This window comes from Stegostoma tigrinum, chromosome 7 (assembly GCF_030684315.1).
Source record: "Stegostoma tigrinum isolate sSteTig4 chromosome 7, sSteTig4.hap1, whole genome shotgun sequence".
Taxonomy (NCBI): domain Eukaryota; kingdom Metazoa; phylum Chordata; class Chondrichthyes; order Orectolobiformes; family Stegostomatidae; genus Stegostoma; species Stegostoma tigrinum.
In genome coordinates this window covers 71,706,013-71,728,931 of record NC_081360.1, presented here as the reverse complement: position 1 = coordinate 71,728,931, position 22,919 = coordinate 71,706,013, and the positions used below count along the sequence as shown (strand labels likewise).

The 22,919-nt window shown below is 46.8% G+C and overlaps 1 protein-coding gene across 8 annotated transcripts in view; it reads left to right on the top strand.

The window, feature by feature from the left end:
• nckap5l (NCK-associated protein 5-like) overlaps positions 1 to 22,919 on the top strand; it is a 752,792-nt gene that overhangs the window by 162,615 nt on the left and 567,258 nt on the right. For 3 of the 8 annotated variants that reach the window (XM_048534837.2, XM_048534836.2, XM_059647406.1), the window contains exon 1: positions 17,017 to 17,063. The exons of the other annotated variants lie outside the window; for them this stretch is intronic. In XM_048534837.2, the coding sequence (XP_048390794.2) occupies positions 17,061 to 17,063 (3 nt within the window). In that variant the 5' untranslated portion in view covers positions 17,017 to 17,060. Of the gene's footprint in view, positions 1 to 17,016; positions 17,064 to 22,919 lie in introns of those variants that run through there. 8 annotated transcript variants of the gene reach the window in all.

Sequence of the window (22,919 nt, the reverse complement as noted above, 5' to 3'; positions counted from 1 at the left end):
CGCTATAATTCAGGTTTTTTTTAACAGAATCTCTACAGTGTGGAAACAGGCCCTTCGGCCCAACAAGTTCACACCGACCCTCCGAAGAGCATCCCACTCAGACCCATTCCCATCTCCTACCCTTTCCCTGTAACCCTGCATTTTCCATGGCTAACTCATAATATTGAACTGAATTTGATGATGTTTTAATTTAAATTGGTATGGGTAAATACTTTTAGAGCAGTTATGTGGTTGGAGAGATAAGCCGATCATATTTGCTTAAGCATCATTTTAAAAATGCTTGTAAGGCCTGTGCCTAATTGATTATACACACATGCTTACAAACTAAAGAAGTGTTAACTACCTAACAATGGATACATAGGCAGAGAACCTCACAAATGATATACTGGCGTATAAATCAAATTCACAGTGACAAGACACAGTTAGTGCCTAGATAATTTATATATATAATGGATTCTGCAATTATTTGCATGTTTTATTGCAACACAGAAGGAGACACTGCAGGTGGAACACTTTATTGTCAAACAGCAGTGAGAGACATTGTGACCTTTTAATACATTGTACAACATGGTACTGGTCATTCGGCTATGATGGCCCGTCATGACCTCCATCTGCTGTGTCAGCTGGCCATCAGACAGATGGAAGGGGACATTAGGAGAATGGCTCTGAGACGAGGGCAAGCTCGGTCGATCAATGCATCAAGAAGATATTGAACCTGATTGCCGAATGGCATAAGCCTTCTTTTCCAGATACCTTTTGTGAGATAACTGTTCAGAAAAAGAAACTGCAGAGGGATAGATCTGATAGCATTTCATGCAGTGTGAAATATGCATTTAATGGACCTGCAATTATTGCAACCCTGCAATCTGTAATTTTTCACATAAAGTTACATTGTAGCGTACTTCCTTAGAACCAACAGGGAGAAATGCTTAAAATGGACAAAATGATCTTTGAAACAATTGGATGTAAATCTTATTGAATGGGAAATTAGGTAAAGGTGAGAGACAAATGTTGATGATGACTGCGAGAGAATTACCCTACTCCTCCTCAGCTGGTGCCAAGGAGTCTTATATATTTACTGAAGGTAGACAAAACCTCAATTCACTGTCTGATATGACAGATAACAACAGATTCAGCAGTGCAGAATGACTGGAGTTTTGAACTAAAGTGCTGTGTTTTAAATGTTCGAGTAAAATTTGATGCAGATTTAAGAGTGCAGCCACTCAGCCAAGATATGAATATTTTATGAAATCTTGAGGATACAAAGGCATTATTAAAATATATAAGCTATGTCTTCTCCATTACTTAATATATTTAAGAAATGAAGAATTTACATTTGAATTGATTTTCTCTTTTGCTTAGTACAAAGAACAAAGAACAAAGAAAATTACAGCACAGGAACATGCCCATCGGCTCTCCAAGCCTGCACTGATCCAGATCCTCTATCTAAACCTGTCACCTATTTTCCAAGGATCTCTATCCCTCTGCTCCCTGCCCATTCATGTATCTATTTAGATACATCTTAAATGATGCTATCATGTCTGCCTCTACCACCTCTGCTGGCAATACGTCCCAGGCACCCACCACCCTCTGCGTAAAGAGCTTTCCACACATATCTCCCTTAAACTTTTCCCCTCTCACCTTGAAATCGTGACCCCTAGTGATTGATTCCCCCACTCTGGGGGGATAAAAAAAGCTTTTTGCTATCCACCTTGTCTATACCTCTCAGGATTTGGTAGACCTCAATCAGGTCCCCCCTCAACTTCCGTCTTTCTAATGTAAATAATCCTAATCTACTCAACCTCTCTTCTAAACTAGCGCCCCCCCCATACCAGGCAACATCCTGGTGAATCTCCTCTGCACCCTCTCCAGAACATTCACATCCTTTTGGTAATGTGGTGACCAGTATTCCAAATAATATATATTTATATTTAACTGTGACCTTGACATTATTAAGAATACCTAATCTGCTAAACTGGTATGAGCAATAACGTACAATGTATTGTAAAGTGATTTACCACTATTTTATTCATTTGGCCATGGTTTTTTGAACTTTATTGTTATAACAACAATTAATTGTCAAGAATGTTACAGACCAGACCAACCCACTTCAAAATGTGTGAAGGAAATAGCCTAGACAATAACTTTTACCTCACTTGAAGAAAATTCTAAGATGTTGTATTCCAATTGTGATTCAATTGGTCCACCACTAGGCTTTAAGCAAAACAAACTTTATTCTTGCAAAACAGCTAAAATACAAGCAAAAAAGGATGATTGGCACAATTTTTATTTCATTGAAATAATCAACAAAATAAGACATATTACTGAGTTATCAATGATCAACTGCTCTAATATAACAGCATCCCATATCTACAACCTTGGCAGAGGTAAATTCAGCAACACTGATTTTCTCACGTGTTGTCCTTAGCCCAGGAGAAAGGTACACTGAAAGAACAATCTAGCAGCAGAGAGAGAACTCAAGTCAGCAGCCTATGATTGAGATGATATGTGCCTGTAAGTTATGTAGGATGATTAATGAGAGAATAAAACTATGAAAAGCACCTAATCATGATGCAGTGGCTAAAGAAGAAAGTAAAATTGTTAGTGGGAGTCTAATGAAATTTGTCTGGGTAGATAGGATGAAATAGGAAAGTAGTCAAGGCAGCCGAAGGGATATCAGAATTAATTAGAATGTCAAAGTGATCTATCAGTTCATTAAACCTGATGGAGGTGAGTATGGAGTGGTCAGGGGCTAGGGATTTAAGGAAATTGTTGAGAATGAATAACATAAAGTGGGGTTATCTTTGCAATTGAAGTTGGGGCAATTCATATTTGCAATTCACAAGGTGATAGTCGCCAATGCCTATATGGATCCTTCAGAGAAAGTGGAAGTACAGCTGTTGGCTTCTTTGAATAGGAATTGAGCGTTGAATGTGATGGAAAATAGGAAGACAAAGAAGAAATGATGGGTTGCAGTTTGAATTATGAGAGACAAATTACTTAAGAAGGAAGAAAGAAAAGGTGGCATAACTGGATGAATGGTATGATCTGAAGGAGGTCAAGTGAAATATTGGGAGATTAAAAGAATTAATTCAGGTCGAGAACAGCTGCCAAAATGAGCACACAATGGACACCATGTAATTCTAATCATGAACAGAAATGGATACAATGTCATGAATGCACCCTTGATACGCAGATGTGATAACAATGTGATAACAATGTATTTTTTGTGGTATTAATTAATGGATGACAATTGGCCAGGACACCAAGGTCAATACCTCTTCTTCTCCTCTTTTCTCTCCTTGTACTTCCAGTGACCAAGCAGATGGAGCCTTTACTTCCCATCTCTTCTGCAAGACAAAATCTCCAACACTTCCACATTCATACTGAGTTAACCCAGAATTTCATACTCTGTTCCTAAAAGGGACTTGAACCAAGAATCTTGTGACTTAGAGAAAAGAGTGCCACCAAATCAGTTATGACCTGAATACTAATGTAATATAGTGTAACATGTCTGAGAACAAATGTAGCATGCTAAATGAACTAGTCAGACACTCTACAATATAACCTAGCACATATTTTAAAGGTTATTATAACCTGGTATGACCTTCTTTGTGCTATAAAGGGTGATTCCCATGGAATGTGTAGCAGAAAGTCACTAGTATCACAAGGATAGGATTGACACAAGTTATTTGCCCTCAATAAGCTTAGATAACAAAATCCAGTATGCACATTCTGGTAGAACAGACCTTTAATTAATTGCCTAATATCTCCTAATTACAACCATTCTGATGTTTGGAAAATTCCTCACTGTTGTCACCATGGTGTAGCTAAACCATCTGGAATATCTTGGCTGGATTCGTTGCCACCAGTCCTCCTTATTGCCATTGGTCTAAGCTATTGATAAAAGTGTGTAAGGATGAATGGCTGAAGATAAGCTCATTCTTGATAAAGACTAAAGGTTTCTCGCATTATACTAACTGTCTGGTTGCTTGACATCTCACATGCACGACAGTGTCTCGTGAGGTATCAGGCTTTAGTTAGGAGTAAGTGCACATTAGTATTGTTACATTGTCTTAACACTAGAACAACTCGAATCAAACGTGCAGGACATAGGTACAATGCCAATTAGCCCCTTCCAGGAATAGTCCTGGCATGCTGATGAATGCAGTTTATCTCAAAATATCAGTTAACCATTTCAGGTACAAACTGTCTTTTTTGAGATTCTTCTCCACATGTAACTCACCTACATGCCAATATTTTTGGCTCCAGCCACACACCTAAACCAATGGAGGATATGTCGAGATAACTTTGTTCCTATTTTGGTCCCAATAATGGTAGTGCTCTGAAAATCATGCTGTTGAATTCAGTGGGCACTTTTCCTTCCAGTCCAAACTATTAGGGCGGCATGGTGGCTCAGTTGTTAGCATTGTTGCCTCATAGCACTGGGTACCTTGGCTCAATTCCATCCTCAGGTGACTCTGTGTGGAGTTTGCGTATTCTCCCCTGTGTCTGCATGGGTTTCCTATGGTTGCTCCGGTTTCCTCCCACTGATGTGCAGGTTAGTTGGATTAGCCATGCTAATTTCCCCAATGTGTCCAGAAAAGTCCAGGCTAGGTGGATTAGCCATGGCATATATAGGGCGATAGAGTCGGTAGGTGGGTTGGATGCCCTTTAGAGGATCAGTGTGAACTTGATGGGCTGAATATCCTGTTTTCACACTGAAGGGATTCAACAATCATCATTTTTGTTGGTATCTTCAAAGAATAGCTCACTGCTTATCTATTTCTGGTAGGATCCTACATTCTCAATGCCTGTTGTGAGTCACATCCAAACCGACCTGGATTTAATAACAGGGCCATGGAGTTAAAATGAATTTTTTATCTGATGGCTATATTGCTTTATTTAAATTGTTCAATTTAAAGAAAGGTTCTGGAGATTCTATATCAGTTTTATAAGATATACTATTGCATACATTATGTCAAAGTCTAATCCATGATGGATCCAACACCAAAACTGTTCAGTTGAAAAGATAAAGATGTGGCGAAAAGTATATGAGACTTGACAATGTATAAATCTTCGACAATAAAATTCAGCTTCATAATTGAGCAGATGATTTAGTCAAAGTAATTTGATATAATTTTGAAATGATAGCTTAGATGATCAAAAAAATTTGTACACTTTTTTTTACTTTGGTCTTTGTATCACATTGTTGATTTCGAAGAAAATATTCTAAAATTATTAACCTTCAAGATACATTGTGTGACTTAAATTCCATAGCTTAACAATCATGCTAGTGTTGAGCAGAAACTTTTTTAAAATCTTGTAGACACATTTGAGAGAGACTTTCAAACTTCACTGAAACCCCAATATTAAAATGGGATTGCACTATTGCCCACAACAGAAGATTTGCTCTTCTATAAGTTTAGTGACTAATGCACACATTTTACATCCAAAATTGACAAAAAGAGTGAAACGCTTTATTGAGAGAGTTGGTTGCTCACCAATGGACCTGCTGAATCTGATTAACCTTTTTTGCAGTAAGTTATGTTCATGGGAAAGCAATGGCAGTTGAGGTTTCCAAGAAACAAATTCAGGACATGATTTTGATCATTTAATGCTGCTCAGCTTATCAAGGCAGGCTAGTGAGGTAACACAGATTAAAGACTGCAAAGGTTAAATGCTCCCCATGTTCCCCATCAGTGTGACAGATTGGCCAAAATGACAGCCTGTAAGTAGCAAACATAATCGTTTCAGGGACCAGTCCACAGGTCAACCCATCAGTTCCACACTGCTCTAAATGTCTCCAAATGACTGCAAAAGTCTATGAACACAAATCCCATACAATAATTGCAATGACAGCAAAATCATGACAACGTTATTGGAGAAGTAATAAAATCCTAAATCAACAATGTCTCAATCTTTCCTTTTATTTTTATAGTTGCGACAAAGGTGTTGTCCTGCAGACTGCTCTCCAGGAGATTTGAGAAAAAAATAAATCGAGTCTGGGCAATAACAATGTATTTGGCAATAAAAGAATAAAGTTTTCTTTCGATTCAACGTAGCTCTGGTCAAAAATTCTGGTCAGTGTTAACATCAATTTCTGAAGTTTTATCTTTATTCAGGAAACATAGTTTATTTCAGGATCAACTTTTACCTTGGGCTTGCCAAAATTGCCACGTGTAGTTAGACGCATGTTGCTGCTGCTTGAAAATTTCACTGCCAAGTGGTGTTAATGGTATCAATAGTCTTGCCATGCTTGTTGCAATCAAGAAGATTGAGATTTCTCATGTTTTATTTAGATAAAATTTGGGAATTAAGATTACAATGTTTATACTATAAAATGATTATTTCAGAGATATTTGTTTTTCTCTCACTTGAATTCAGTTAATTTTAATGAGGAGACCATGCCCCCGACTCCTTTATTTGTGACCGCAGAATTGAAATGTACTGTTCTCTGCATGCAACATGTCAAATAAAGAATCTAAATTAGAATCAAATTATCAGAACAATTCCATCAGATTTTCTGTCAAGGCATTAACGTGATTTCTGTATGTACAGATTTTGAAAATTACAAAGAGAGAATAACAGACATGAGCTGGTTTAACACAAGGGACACGACGAGTATGAGAAAGTTCTATTTTCACAGTGACCAAGTGTTGTGAGAACTGTTCTGATGAAAGAACTTATTTTATAGGAAATGTAGTAATGTATTATGGTTATGTTTATCTAGTTATTCTCCTTTTATTTTTATTACCTTTACAATGTAGAATTTCAAAGTAGTATCAGTTCAAAAGCATGACATTGAAAGTATTAAATAATCTGCCATGGGCAAACTAACATGGAAATGTAGCAGAGATAATGGGAACTGCAGATGCTGGAGATTCCAAGATAATAAAATGTGAGGCTGGATGAACACAGCAGGCCAAGCAGCATCTCAGGAGCACAAAAGCTGACGTTTCGGGCCTAGACCCTTCATCAGAGAGTGTAGCAATGACTGATGGTATTACTCAACCATTAGGGAATGGATTTAACTTGTATACCTCATTTATATATCATAACCGAGTGTTAAAAAACGGTTTATTCCCTGACTTTAGAAACAAAAAGTGATAAGCCCTTATTCTCACAAGTGCCATTTTATTCTAATATGTTTACCTAGAGCTCCAACATTGTCCACATACCAACAATGATATTTTCTCCTAGTTAATCTGACCGGAAATTTTCCCAAAAGCTGTGAAAGGCTGAGATCAGAATAAAGTGACCTGCACACCTGAAAGCCATGCTTGCACAAACTTTGCACATACAAATGCACTTGTTACTATTCAACTCCAAATCTGTGTATGAATACAAAGAAGGCAAATTTAAATCTCAAACACTTGGAACTGAATTGTATTGTGAAATTACCACTGTAAACTGTTATCCAACATAAAAGAAGTAATAAACCAAAAGGTAGTCATTCTACAATATTGCAATGTAGAAATCTCAATCAGACTGGGCGTGACCCCAGATGCAGTCTATATTTTATTGCCTGATGTGCATGCTGTTGTATCAGTGAAAATGGGAACTGCAGATGCTGGAGAATCCAAGATAAAGTGTGGAGCTGGATGAACACAGCAGGCCAAGCAGCATCTCAGGAGCACAAAAGCTGACGTTTCGGGCCTAGACTCTTCATCAGAGAGGGGAATGGGGAGAGGGAACTGGAATAAATAGGGAGCGAGGGGGAGGCGGACCGAAGATGGAGAGAAAACAAGATGGATAGAGAGGAGAGTATAGGTGAGGAGGTAGGGAGGGGATAGGTCAGACCAGGGAAAATGGACAGGTCAAGGAGGTGGGATGAGGTGGTAGGTTGGAAATGGAGGTGCCGCTTGAGGTGGGAGGAAGGGATGAGTGAGAGGAAGAACAAGTCAGGGAAGCAGAGACAGGCTGGGCTGGTTTTGTGATGCAGTGGGGGGAGGGGAAGAACTGGGCTGGTTTAGGGACGCAGTGGGGGTAGGGGAGATTTTGAAGCTTGTGAAATCCACATTGATACCATTGGGCTGCAGGGTTCCCAAGCGGAATATGAGTTGAAATGGTTCGCGACTGGGAGGTGCAGTTGTTTATTGCGAACCGAGCGGAGGTGTTCTGTAAAGTGGTCCCCAAGCCTCCGCTTGTTTTCCCCAATGTAGAGGAAGCCACACCGGGCACAATGGATACAATATACCACATTGGCAGATGTGCAGGTGAACATCTGCTTGATATGGAAGGTCATCTTGGGGCCTGGGATGGGGGTGAGGGAGGAGGTGTGGGGGCAAGTGTAGCACTTCATGCAGTTGCAGGGGAAGGTGCCAGGTGTGGTGGGGTTGGAGGGGAGTGTGGAGCAAACAAGGGAGTCACGGAGACAGTGGTCTCTCTGGAAGGCAGACAAGGGTGGGGATGGAAAAATGTCTTGGGTGGTGGGGTCGGATTATAGATGGTGGAAGTGCCGGAGGATGACACGTTGTATCCGGAGGTTGGTGGGGTGGCATATGAGAACGAGGAGGATCCTCTGGGGGCGGTTGTGGCGGGGGCGGGGTGTGAGGGATGTGTTGTGGGAAATGTGGGAGACGTAGTCAAGGGTGTTCTCAACCACTGAAGGGGGAAATTTGTGGTCCTTGAAGAACGTGGGCATCTGAGATGTGCGGGAATGGAATGCCTCATCCTGGGAGCAGATGCGGTGGATGCAGAGGAATTGGGAATAGGGGATGGAATTTTTGCAGGAGGGTGGATGGGAGGAGGTGTATTCTAGGTAGCTGTGGGAGTCAGTGGACTTGAAATGGACATCAGTATCTAGCTGGTTACCTGAGATGGAGACTGAAAGGTTCAGGAAGGTGAGGGAAGTGTTGGAGATGCCCAGGTGAACTTGAGGTTGGGGTGGAAGGTGTTGGTAAACTGGATGAACTGTTCGAGCTCCTCTGGGGAGCAAGATGCGGTGCCGATACAGTTATCAATGTAACGGAGGAAGAGGTGGGGTTTGGGGCCTGTGTAGGTGCGGAAGAGGGACTGTTCCACATAACCTACAAAGAGGTAGGCATAGCTTGGGCCCATGCAGGTACCCATGGCCACCCCCTTTGTCTGTAGGAAGTGGGAGGAATCGAAAGAGAAGTTGTTGAGGGTGAGGACGAGTTTGGCTAGGCGGATGAGGGTGTCGGTGGAGGGGGATTTGTTGGGCCTGCGGGACAGGAAGAAGCGGAGGGCCTTGAGGCTATCTACATGAGGAATACAGGTGTATAGGGACTGGACGTCCATGGTGAAAATGAGGTGTTGGGGGCCAGGGAATTGGAAGTCCTGGAGGAGGTGGAGGGCGTGGGTGGTGTCACGGACATAGGTGGGGAGTTCCTGGACCAAAGGGGAGAAAATGGAGTCCAGATAGGTGGAGATGAGTTCGGTGGGGCAGGAACAGGCTGAGACAATGGGTCGACCAGGGCAGGCAGGTTTGTGGATTTTGGGAAGGAGATAGAAACGGGCTGTGCAGGGTTGGGGAACAATGAGGTTGGAGGCTGTGGGTGGGAGGTCCCCTGAGGTGATGAGGTCATGGATGGTGTTGGAGATGATGGTTTGGTGCTCGGGGGTGGGGTCATGATCAAGGGAGTGGTAGGAGGTGGTGTCGGAGAGTTGGCATTTGGCCTCGGCGATGTAGAGGTCAGTGCGCAATATGCACTCGCAGCCATGCGCGGGCACCTCCAGGCACTGCAATCCAGCCTGACCCAGCTCAGATCCTCCCTCTCTCAACCCCACCAACCCCACCACACCTGGCACCTTCCTCTGCAACTGCAGGAAGTGCTACAATTGCCCCCACACCGCTTGCATACTATGAAGAGGTTGGTCGCCACTGTAGAGAGTCAGGTCAATTGTCACACCCATATGAGTGAGGATCTGTATTTTGTCACTCTGGACAATTGCTAGGTACAGCTGTGGCTGGGTGAGAAGGACACAAGCTGCGTAGACTTAGTTAGAGATAAGAAAACTGTCAACGTTGGAAGCCAAGTCAGGCAGACAAGAGAATGGAAGGGTAAGCCCCAAAATATTGACTTCTCCTTTCCTCCAAATGCTGCCTGGCTTTCTGTATTCTTCCAGCCTCCTGTTTGTTTATATAGACATCCCCCTTGGTGCCCTTTTCCTCAGGGACACATTACAAAATTGGAGTGGTGCCAGCCAGCTGCTACAAGGCACTCCACGAATGAGCAATAACTCCACAACCCCTTTGTTTGTGAACCCAGAGCCTCCAGTAAATGGAGATGAGAAGGATGTGTCTAAAGGGGACCCCAGTAGCTCAAGGCTGTTGAGAATCTCTGCCAAGGTCACAACATCCTCTGAGCAGCCAGCCTCAGTAAATACTGATGTTTGACTCATACCAGGAAGTGGTGTATGTAGGTGAACCGCTAAAGGATTATGAAATGGAAGTGTTTTGAGACATTGTGAACTTGTGCAAGCATGTATATATATTTAATTTTATATTTTTATTTTTTGATTATAATGTGCATTATGTGTATTATTTTGAATGCCCTCATTCAGAGGATATATTGTACTGTCATACTTCGTGAAAGTTACTGGAGGTAATCTCTTGTATACGAAACAATATGGCAATGCATTCGAAGTCAGTCAATTTGAAGTCTGTATGTGGAATATGACATGGCTGAACACACAGCATCAGCTGCCTTCCTGCAAATAACATGCTGAGGAAATTGACTGAGATTACTTATACGCTTAGGAAGTAATGTGCTTCTTATGCTCTCATGGCCAGTTGCTATTAATACATACAGTTATTTATTTGACAGGATGATGCCTTTTGTTCACAGGATGTGGGTGGCTCTGGCTGGGCCAGCATTTATTGCCCATCTCTCATTGTCTTTGAGAAGATGGTGGTGAACTGCCTTCTTGAATAACTGCAACCCATTTGGTGTAGATAAACCCCCCAATGCCATTAGGGAAGCAGTTCCAGGATTTTGACCCAGTGACACTGGGGGAATGGCGGTATATTTCCAAATCAGGATGGCAAATGGCTTGAAGGGAAAACTTGTATCTGTTGCCCCTGCCCTTCTAGACCCTTGTCTTAGTCTCAACTGAGCTGTCGAAAGCCCCTTAATGATTTTTTACAGTGGATCTTGTAATTGTTGCATACTACTGCTATTGATCATCTGTGGTAGAGGGAGTGAAAGTTTGTGGACCTGGTACCAGTCAAGTGGGCTGCTTTGACCTGGATACAAGCTTTTTGAATGTTATTGGAGCTGCACTCATCTAGGCAAGTGGGCAGTATTCCATCACACGCCTGACTTGGGTCTTGCAGATGGTGAATGGATTTTGGGTAGTTCAGAGATGCAGGATTCCTAGTTTCTGAACTGTTCCAATAGCCATAGTATTTTCATAGCTATTCCGGCTTATTTTCTGGTCAATTGTAACCCCAAGGATGTTGCCAAGGAGTTATTCTATTTGGGGGCAGTCATGTCTTTCATTTTGTGTGTTGAATGTCTACTCTCCTTGGCTGTCTGGGTAATAAGGTAGCTGTAGATGGAAGCTGTCAGAGGCTCCACACATTGAGAGCAGGCAATGGTTTGTAAGTGATGGTCATGTTGATGCCTTATTCTGAAGCAAGATGCTCAAAGATGCAGAGATAATGGGAACTGCAGATGCTGGAGAATTCCAAGATAATAAAATGTGAGGCTGGATGAACACAGCAGGCCAAGCAGCATCTCAGGAGCACAAAAGCTGACGTTTCGGGCCTAGACCCTTCAGCAGAGAGGGGGATGGGGAGAGGGAACTGGAATAAATAGGGAGAGAGGGGGAGGCGGACCGAAGATGGAGAGTAAAGAAGATAGGTGGAGAGAGTATAGGTGGGGAGATAGGGAGGGGATAGGTCAGTCCAGGGAAGACGGACAGGTCAAGGAGGTGGGATGAGGTTAGTAGGTAGATGGGGGTGCGGCTTGGGGTGGGACGAAGGGATGGGTGAGAGGAAGAACCGGTTAGGGAGGCAGAGACAGGTTGGACTGGTTTTGGGATGCAGTGGGTGGGGGGGAAGAGCTGGGCTGGTTGTGTGGTGCAGTGGGGGGAGGGGATGAACTGGTCTGGTTTAGGGATGCAGTAGGGGAAGGGGAGATTTTGAAACTGGTGAAGTCCACATTGATACCATATGGCTGCAGGGTTCCCAGGCGGAATATGAGTTGCTGTTCCTGCAACCTTCGGGTGGCATCATTGTGGCAGTGCAGGAGGCCCATGATGGACATGTCATCTAGAGAATGGGAGGGGGAGTGGAAATGGTTTGCGACTGTGAGGTGCAGTTGTTTATTGCGAACTGAGCGGAGGTGTTCTGCAAAGCGGTCTCCAAGCCTCCGCTTGGTTTCCCCAATGTAGAGGATGCCACACCGGGTACAGTGGATGCAGTATACCACATTGGCAGATGTGCAGGTGAACCTCTGCTTAATGTGGAATGTCATCTTGGGGCCTGGGATAGGGGTGAGGGAGGAGGTGTGGGGGCAAGTGTAGCATTTCCTGCGGTTGCAGGGGAAGGTGCCGGGTGTGGTGGGGTTGGAGGGCAGTGTGGAGCGAACAAGGGAGTCACGGAGAGAGTGGTCTCTCCGGAAAGCAGACAGGGGTGGGGATGGAAAAATGTCTTGGGTGGTGGGGTCGGATTGTAAATGACGAAAGTGTCGGAGGATGATGCGTTGTTTCCGGAGGTTGGTAGGGTGGTGTGTGAGAACGAGGGGGATCCTCTTAGGGCGGTTGTGGCGGGGGCGGGGTGTGAGGGATGTGATGTGGGAAATACGGGAGACGCGGTCAAGGACGTTCTCGATCACTGTGGGGGGATTGTAATACCAGTCATGGTTGGGCATAGAGCAGTTTTTCCGACGTCTTCGCCTCCATGCCTACTTCTTCAACTGGGAACCTAACCCTCCTTCCACTGACCCCTACACCCGCTTCCAACACAAGTCCTCCTCCTGGACACCACCCCCAGGCCTCCTACCCTCCCTCGACCTCTTCATCTCCAACTGCCGTCGAGACATTAACCGCCTCAACCTCTCCACCCCTCTCACCCACTCCAACCTCTCCCCCGCAGAACGGGCAGCCCTCCGCTCCCTCCGCTCCAACCCCCACCTCACCATCAAACCTGCAGACAAGGGTGGCGCAGTGGTAGTATGGCGCACTGACCTCTCCATCGCCGAGGCCAGACGCCAACTCTCCGACACCACCTCCTACCGCCCCCTCGATCATGACCCCACACCCGAGCACCAAACCATCATCTCCAACACCATTCACGACCTCATCACCTCAGGGGACCACCCACCCACAGCCTCCAACCTCATTGTTCCCCAACCTCGCACGGCCCGTTTCTATCTCCTTCCCAAAATCCACAAACCTGCCTGACCTGGTCAACCCATCGTCTCAGCCTGCTCCTGCCCCACCGAACTCATCTCCACCTATCTGGACTCCGTTTTCTCCCCTTTGGTCCAGGAACTCCCCACCTACGTCCGTGACACCACCCACGCCCTCCACCTCCTCCAGGACTTCCAATTCCCTGGCCCCCAACACCTCATATTCACCATGGACGTCCAGTCCCTATACACCTGCATTCCGCATGCAGATGGCCTCAAGGCCCTCCGCTTCTTCCTGTCCCGCAGGCCCGACCAGTCCCCCTCCACCGACACTCTCATCCGCCTAGCCGAACTCGTCCTCACCCTCAACAACTTCTCTTTCGATTCCTCCCACTTCCTACAGACTAAGGGGGTGGCCATGGGCACCCGCATGGGCCCCAGCTATGCCTGTCTCTTTGTAGGTTACGTAGAACAGTCCCTCTTCCGCACCTACACAGGCCCCAAACCCCACCTCTTCCTCCGGTACATTGATGACTGTATCTGCGCCGCCTCTTGCTCCACAGAGGAGCTCGAACAGTTCATCCACTTCACCAACACCTTCCACCCCAACCTTCAGTTCACATGGGCCATCTCCAGCACACCCCTCACCTTCCTGGACCTCTCAGTCTCCATCTCAGGCAACCAGCTTGTAACTGATGTCCATTTCAAGCCCACCGACTCCCACAGCTACCTAGAATACACCTCCTCCTACCCACCCTCCTGCAAAAATTCCATCCCCTATTCCCAATTCCTCCGCCTCTGCAGCATCTGCTCCCACGATAAGACATTCCACTCCCGCACATCCCAGATGTCCAAGTTCTTTAAGGACCTCAACTTTCCTGTCTCTGCCTCCCTAACCGGTTCTTCCTCTCACCCATCCCTTCCTCCCACCCCAAGCCGCACCCCCATCTACCTACTAACCTCATCCCACCTCCTTGACCTGTCCGTCTTCCCTGGACTGACCTATCCCCTCCCTACCTCCCCACCTATACTCTCTCCACCTATCTTCTTTACTCTCCATCTTCGGTCCGCCTCCCCCTCTCTCCCTATTTATTCCAGTTCCCTCTCCCCATCCCCCTCTCTGCTGAAGGGTCTAGGCCCGAAACGTCAGCTTTTGTGCTCCTGAGATGCTGCTTGGCCTGCTGTGTTCATCCAGCCTCACATTTTATTATCTTGGAATGCTCAAAGATGCGCTTGTTTCTGACAGCAACGCCACATCTGTCTGTGCTCCAGGCATCTTAGAGTGGTATCACAATTACCTCTGCTTTCTTTCTCATATTCCACTCTGTCATTATCATCTGAGGAGGCCAACAATTTGTCCTTGTCAACAATTGGTGAATCTTCTTCCTTTTGGATTGCAATACTGTGCTACTTTAGCAGAAGGGCCAAGGCATCAGAAGCTGATTTTCAACAAGCCAGTGGTCTGCTTTCTGATTGCCATGGCCAGTTTGTGTCCAGACTTTTGACACTCCTTCATGAAGCTGGAATGTAAATGGCCCTGCCATCAGCCGGTAGCCCTTGTCACTCAGTATCAAACACTGCACTTAGTTAACGGCCTCAGATAGCTGTAGGAGCTGAACGTGATGTGAAACAATGAGTCATGAGAGCTCCCTAAGAAACAGGCGCACACCTGTACGGTTATTTTCGCGGTCACAAACTAGTTGAATATTAAGAAAAGTAAAACCCATTCTGACTGAAAGTGCTGCTGGTTTCTGCCAAGGAGCTCTAAAGGCCACTGAAGTGCAGTCAGTTATACTCTGTACTCATGGGAATCACACAATGACCCCAAAGCTAAACTTGCTCTGGTGGCCTGGCTATCAGCATTAATGAATAAATTCATTGGCATTTCTGAACAGGGCATTGGTAAGCTCCCATATGCATCTATACATTGCAGCCTGAGAGATGCCACACATATATTCCCCATAGGGCCCTGGAATATGCCATTAGCAGTAAAAGTTTAGGACCACAGTAACATTGAGAGTGAGCTGGCATGGATTCTCTCCAAATCCATGGGATTGCAGGTCTTGTTGAAGTAGTGCTCAGGTCAGTGGCTACTTCCTGGGAAAACCTGAGTTTTGGACATCTGAAGGTAGTTGATATCTCTTCTGAGCAGAAGCTGATGTGCCAGTGTTTTCAACAATGATGGTGGTCCTGTCTCTTGATCATACACCCCCACTGCTGGTTCAAGTCTCTGGCCTTGTGGTCAATGTTGTTGTATGTCTATAGCCCTCTTCTGGTAAGTCCTCACCATCATTGCCTGAAGATGCAAAACTATTGGGTGTATGAGAGTCATTGTTAATCCACAAAGTGAACTTGAGAAGAAGGCAGGCACACATCACAGAATCCCTACAGTGTGGAAACAGACCTTTCAGCCCAACAAGTCCACACTGACCCTCAGATATTCCACCCAGACCCAACCCCCTATAACCAACCTAATCAACACATCCCTGAACACTATGGGCAATTTAGCATGGCTAATCCACCTAACCTGCACATCTTTGGACCGTGAGAGGAAACCAGAGCACCCAGAGAAAACCCATGCAGACACAGGGAGAAAGTGTAAACTCCACGCAGACAGTCGCCCGAGGGGGTAACCAGACTGAGCAAATCTGAGATATCACATTACTAAACATAGTTGGTGGTTATTAAACTTCTCGATGTCTGCCTCAATATGAACCCGGTCTTAGTGGTATATGCACATGGGCTAATTTACAGAATACCATATCACACCACTTTCATTTACTCTTGAACCTCTGAACATCACCTTGCTCCTTCCACAATCATTTTGTAGCATCAAATCATCACCCTTCACCCAGAGACAACAGCCCATGTGCCTCCATCTCAACCCCCCTCCTTTACCTTTCTACTGTCAATCTGGAGCTTGCTCCAGCATCCTTGACTTTCTGGCAATATCTACCCCTCAGTGATCATTTAGCTCTCCTCTGCAGCTGAAACAAACCTGCCTCAAGCTTAGCATCTTTTGCCTGACTGTTGACATGCCATACAGGATACATTTGACTGCCTTGGGTACACATCATCATATTTGCTGCAATGACAGAAGCCAATATGTAGGCCAGAGCCTGTCTCCCTTTGACATCTCCACTCCCCACACCCCTACATTGACACACGCTAGGCCATGTCATGCTACTGTTTGAGGCCCTCAACACCGTCACCCACTTCCCAACCCAACTGCTTGTACCGTATGAGGCCCTAACCAGTACCACCGCAACCACTGTATCTTCAACCTCACCCCTTTCTTGGCACTGTTTGGCTGTCCAGCTTTCTGTGCTCCCCTTTCCTGTGTTGCAGAATTGAGCAAAGATGAAACTTAACCTCAGATCCCAAGATTGCACAAGCTCACTTTGTGTACCTCCCCTTCAAATTGCCAGGAAGCAGACAACATACGTTACCCATGTGCTAATGACTTTGTGAGCATTCATGGTACACAAATGCATGATAGGTAGGTTCCTGGTTCTGGGTGATCTGATGCCTACCCTGCTACTGACATGCCATTGACTGAATTGTTATTAAAACTGATGTACGAAACTGCGAGCTCAATGCCCTCTTAATGAATAGATCACACCCACCCTCACTGCTGGCCTCATTTTCTGTTCTTGTGTGCTCCCATTAAGTATCACCCAGTGAGTGAATAACACTGAGTTGAATCATATGTGACTGGAACACATAGATACGGGTGAAATGGTAATGTTAAATGTGTAGTAAAAAATTTTATTGAATGTATTTGTCTGTTGTAAAAAGAATGCAATGAATTGCATGGTGCTCACAATTTGATACCAAGTAATGGAGAAAACTGACTGTAGCAAATAGTACACCTTATTGTGCAAGCTGGTGAATAGATATCTGCAAAATGGGTTGAGTAAATGTTTAATGATGTGACAAATATGAATAACATGTAACAATTCATGTCTAAAACAGTCTGATTTAAACATGAGAAAAGAATCACTCTTTATTAATGTCCCTGAAATATCTTTAGTTTGTGCGCAGAATAGATACTTTTGGAATCTGCCTCGTGTCAGCAGCGAAAGAACAATTGGAGACTGCTAAGAAAAAGCATACAGTAGCATTCTTATAAGACCTTAAGAACAAATTGTTGATATAGTATATGAGAACTTTGGAGCTGTGTTTCAACACAGCAATTTATTTGATAGCCCAGTCAGCACTCATTGCATTTATTGTATTTTTCACATACTTAGCAGTTATAAAGCTGTTATCTTCAAATACTGTAACTCCTCACAGCTTGCTTACTTCAGCTCCCTTAAAATTTTATTCCATGATGTTACCACGGTCTTCGAACAGATTTGGATCCCTTATCTAAGGAAAAGTAGACTGGCATTGAAGACTGTCCAAAGACGTTTCTCAAGGCTAATACCAGGTATAGAGTGACTAATTCCTGAGGAAAGGTCAAATAGATTGGGCCTGTACTCATTGGAAGAAAGAAGAATGAGAGGCACCCTTATTTAAATGTACAAGATTCTTCGGGGACTTGACAGGATAGATGCAGAAGGGCTGTTGCCCTTGTGGCAGAGACTAGGACTGGAGCACATAATCTCAGAATAAGAGATTGCACATTTAAGATTCAGATGAGAAGAATGTTCTTTTTTCTCTCAGAGAATTGTGAAACTGTGGAATTCTTTTCTGCAGAAGGCTTTTGAAGCAAGGTCATTAAGTATGTTCACAGCTAAGATAGACAGATTTTTACTTGGCAGGGAAAAGGGAGGAAAGTAGAATTAGGATTATCAGATCAGCCCTGATCTCATTGAATGACAAGGCTGAATTAATGGGCTGAATAGCCTACTACTGCTCCTATGCCGTATGGTCTTTAGGTTTTTGATGCAAATCTTTGTAAGGTATATATTCAAAGGGAGTATGATGTAAATGCTTACAGGTGATGACAAGACTGTAATCTTATTGTATGTTTCAAATGCTGCAAGAAATCTCAAGATCAAAGCTCAAATAGTTTAAAATAACTAAATGTTGCTATTTGTTAGTGGACACTTGTGTGGACTTTACTTTCCATTAATCGTGCACACACAAAAATCAATTGGTGGCTTGGTATTACTTTCTGTTCATTGAAATATAACCTACATTAATGATTGTACAATTATATAATGTGCTCCTGATAGCAGAAAAAAAAACTACAGTGTTCTGTTCTTGGAAGCTTGGAGGCGGATTGAGTCTTCCTAATGGCAAGCTTTAGAAAGCCCTTCTGCATGCATCTTCATGTTCTGCATGCACTTTAATAGGAAATTTCACCACAATAAAGTGCATCATTCCGATTGAGTTATCTGTGAGTAAGCAATACATGCCTTCAGACTCCTAACAGCATATAAATCATATACAGTATGTGAGGTGGTCCACCTGCTGGAGTAGGAAGGCAAGATGGTGTAAGCTAAGTTGATTCATTCAGGGCAACATTCTGCTCACTAGTCCTCTTTCTGTTTCTTTCTTTATCCTTCCTTTCTTTTCTACCTTCTTCTCTCTCCCTCTGTAATAATTCTATTCCCCCCAACCCTTTTTAGCTGCCTCCCTAAGAAGTAGGGAAGGAGCCAGCTCCTGACTGGGAACTACATGGCATGAGCTGAACCCATGGGTTATGTCCTGCAAATATGACGGATCGAGCGTGGGACAGAGCGAGAGCAGAGGATCAAGAGAGAGCTGGAGAGAGTGGACCAGTGAGGAAGTGATGGCGGTGAGAGTGGGCTGGTGAGGCAGTGATGGTGGTGAGAGTGAGCTGGTGAGGCAGTGATGGCGGTGAGAGTGAGCTGGTGAGGCAATGATGGTGGTGAGAGTGGGCCGGTGAGGCAGTATTGGTGGTGAGAGTGGGCTGGTGAGGCAGTGATGGCGGTGAGAGTGAGCTGGTGAGGCAGTGATGGTGGTGAGAGTGAGCTGGTGAGGCAGTGATGGTGGTGAGAGTGGGCTGGTGAGGCAATGATGGTGGTGAGAGTGGGCCGGTGAGGCAATGATGGTGGTGAGAGTGAGCTGGTGAGGCAGTGATGGTGGTGAGAGTGGGCCGGTGAGGCAGTGATGGTGGTGAGAGTTGGCTGGTGAGGCAATGATGGTGGTGAGAGTGGGCCGGTGAGGCAATGATGGTGGTGAGAGTGGGCCGGTGAGGCAGTGATGGTGGTGAGAGTTGGCTGGTGAGGCAGTGATGGCGGTGAGAGTGGGCCGGTGAGGCAGTATTGGTGGTGAGAGTGGGCTGGTGAGGCAGTGATGGCGGTGAGAGTGAGCTGGTGAGGCAATGATGGTGGTGAGAGTGGGCCGGTGAGGCAGTGATGGTGGTGAGAGTGGGCTGGTGAGGCAGTGATGGTGGTGAGAGTTGGCTGGTGAGGCAGTGATGGTGGTGAGAGTGGGCTGGTGAGGCAGTGATGGTGGTGAGAGTGGGCCGGTGAGGTAGAGATGGCAATGAGAGTGGGCCGGTGAGGCAGTGATGGTGGTGAGAGTGAGCCGGTGAAGCAGTGATGGTGTTGAGAGTGAGCTGGTGAAGCAGTGATGGTGGTGAGAGTGAGCCGGTGAAGCAGTGATGGTGTTGAGAGTGAGCTGGTGAAGCAGTGATGGTGGTGAGAGTGAGCTGGTGAGGCAGTGATGGTGGTGAGAGTGAGCCGGTGAAGCAGTGATGGTGTTGAGAGTGAGCTGGTGAAGCAGTGATGGTGGTGAGAGTGAGCTGGTGAGGCAGTGATGGTGGTGAGAGTGGGCTGGTGAGGCAGTGATGGCGGTGAGAGTGAGCCGGTGAGGCAGTGATCGTGGTGAGAGTGAGCTGGTGAGGCAGTGATGGTGGTGAGAGTGAGCTGGTGAAGCAGTGATCGTGGTGAGAGTGAGCTGGTGAAGCTCTGATGGTGGTGAGAGTGGGCTGGTGAAGCAGTGATGGTGTTGAGAGTGGGCCGGTGAATCAGTGATGGTGGTGAGAGTGAGCTGGTGAGGCAGTGATGGTGGTGAGAGTGAGCTGGTGAGGCAGTGATGGTGGTGAGAGTGAGCTGGTGAGGCAGTGATGGTGGTGAGAGCGGGCTGGTGAAGCAGTGATGGTGGTCAGAGTGGGCCGGTGAGGCAGTGATGGTGGTGAGAGTGGGCCGGTGAGGCAGTGATGGTGGTGAGAGTGAGCTGGTGAGGCAGTGATGGTGGTCAGAGTGGGCTGGTGAGGCAGTGATGGCGGTGAGAGTGAGCTGGTGAGGCAATGATGGTGGTGAGAGTGGGCCGGTGAGGCAGTGATGGTGGTGAGAATGAGCTGGTGAAGCCATGATGGTGGTGGGAGTGGGCTGGTGAGGCAGTGATGGTGGTGAGAATGAGCTGGTGAAGCCATGATGGTGGTGGGAGTGGGCTGGTGAGGCAGTGATGGTGGTGAGAATGAGCTGGTGAAGCCATGATGGTGGTGGGAGTGGGCTGGTGAGGCAGTGATGGTGGTGAGAGTGGGCCGGTGAGGCAGTGATGGTGGTGAGAGTGAGCCGGTGAAGCAGTGATGGTGTTGAGAGTGAGCTGGTGAAGCAGTGATGGTGGTGAGAGTGAGCTGGTGAGGCAGTGATGGTGGTGAGAGTGAGCTGGTGAGGCAGTGATGGTGGTGAGAGTTGGCTGGTGAGGCAATGATGGTGGTGAGAGTGGGCTGATGAGGCAGTGATGGTGGTGAGAGTGAGCTGATGAGGCAGTGATGGTGGTGAGAGTGGGCCGGTGAGGCAGTGATGGTGGTGAGAGTGGGCCGGTGAAGCAGTGATGGTGGTGAGAGTGAGCTGGTGAAGCAGTGATGGTGGTGAGAGTGGGCTGGTGAGGCAATGATGGTGGTGAGAGTGGGCCGGTGAGGCAGTGATGGTGGTGAGATTGGGCCGGTGAGGCAGTGATGGTGGTGAGATTGAGCTGGTGAAGCAGTGATGGTGGTTAGAGTGAGCTGATGAAGCAGTGATGGCGGTGAGAGTGGGCTGGTGAGGCAGTGATGGTGGTGAGAGTGAGCTGGTGAGGCAGTGATGGTGGTGAGAGTGGCCGGTGAGGCAGTGATGGTGGTGAGAGTGAGCTGGTGAGGCAGTGATGGTGGTGAGAGTGAGCTGGTGAGGCAGTGATGGTGGTGAGAGTGAGCTGGTGAGGCAATGATGGTGGTGAGAGTGGCCGGTGAGGCAGTGATGGTGGTGAGAGTGAGCCGGTGAAGCAGTGATGGTGTTGAGAGTGAGCTGGCGAGGCAGTGATGGTGGTGAGAGTGAGCTGGTGAAGCAGTGATGGTGGTGAGATTGAGCTGGTGAAGCAGTGATGGTGGTTAGAGTGAGCTGATGAAGCAGTGATGGCGGTGAGAGTGGGCTGGTGAGGCAGTGATGGTGGTGAGAGCGGGCCGGTGAGGCAGTGATGGTGGTGAGATTGGGCCGGTGAGGCAGTGATGGTGGTGAGATTGAGCTGGTGAAGCAGTGATGGTGGTTAGAGTGAGCTGATGAAGCAGTGATGGCGGTGAGAGTGGGCTGGTGAGGCAGTGATGGTGGTGAGAGTGGGCTGGCGAGGCAGTGATGGTGGTGAGAGTGAGCTGGTGAGGCAGTGATGGTGGTGAGAGTGGGCTGGCGAGGCAGTGATGGTGGTGAGAGTGAGCTGGTGAGGCAGTGATGGTGGTGAGAGTGGGCTGGCGAGGCAGTGATGGTGGTGAGAGTGGGCTGGCGAGGCAGTGGTGGCGGTGAGAGTGAGCCGGTGAAGCAGTGATGGTGGTGAGAGTAGGCCGGTGAGGCAGTGATGGTGGTGAGAGTGGGCTGGTGAAGCACTGATGGTGGTGAGAGTGAGCTGGTGAAGCAGGGATGGTGGTGAGAGCGGGCCGGTGAGGCAGTGATGGTGGTGAGACTGGGCTGTTGAAGCAGTGATGGTGGTGAGAGTGAGCTGGTGAAGCAGTGATGGTGGTGAGAGTGAGCTGGTGAAGCACTGATGGTGGTGAGAGTGAGCTGGTGAAGCAGTGATGGTGGTCAGAGTGGGCTGGTGAGGCAGTGGTGGCGGTGAGAGTGAGCTGGTGAGGCTGTGATGGTGGTGAGAGTGGGCCGGTGAGGCAGTGATGGTGGTGAGAGTGGGCTGGTGACGCAGTGATGGTGGTGAGAGTGGGCCGGTGAGGCAGTGATGGTGTTGAGAGTGAGCTGGTGAAGCAGTGATGTTGGTGAGAGTGGGCCGGAGAGGCAGTGATGGTGGTGAGAGTGGGCTGGTGAGGCACTGATGGCGGTGAGAGTGAGCCGGTGAGGCAGTGATGGTGGTGAGAGTGAGCTGGTGAGGCAGTGATGGTGGTGAGAGTGAGCTGGTGAGGCAGTGATGGCTGTGAGAGTCAGCCGGTGAGGCAGTGATGGTGGTGAGAGTGAGCTGGTGAAGCTCTGATGGTGGTGAGAGTGGGCTGGTGAAGCAGTGATGGTGGTGAGAGTGAGCAGATGAAGCAGTGATGGCGGTGAGAGCGGGCCGGTGAGGCAGTGATGGTGGTGAGAGTGGGCCGGTGAGGTAGTGATGGTGGTGAGAGTGAGCCGGTGAGGCAGTGATGGTGGTGAGAGTGAGCTGGTGAGGCAGTCATGGTGGTGAGAGTGAGCTGGTGAGGCAGTGATGGTGGTGAGA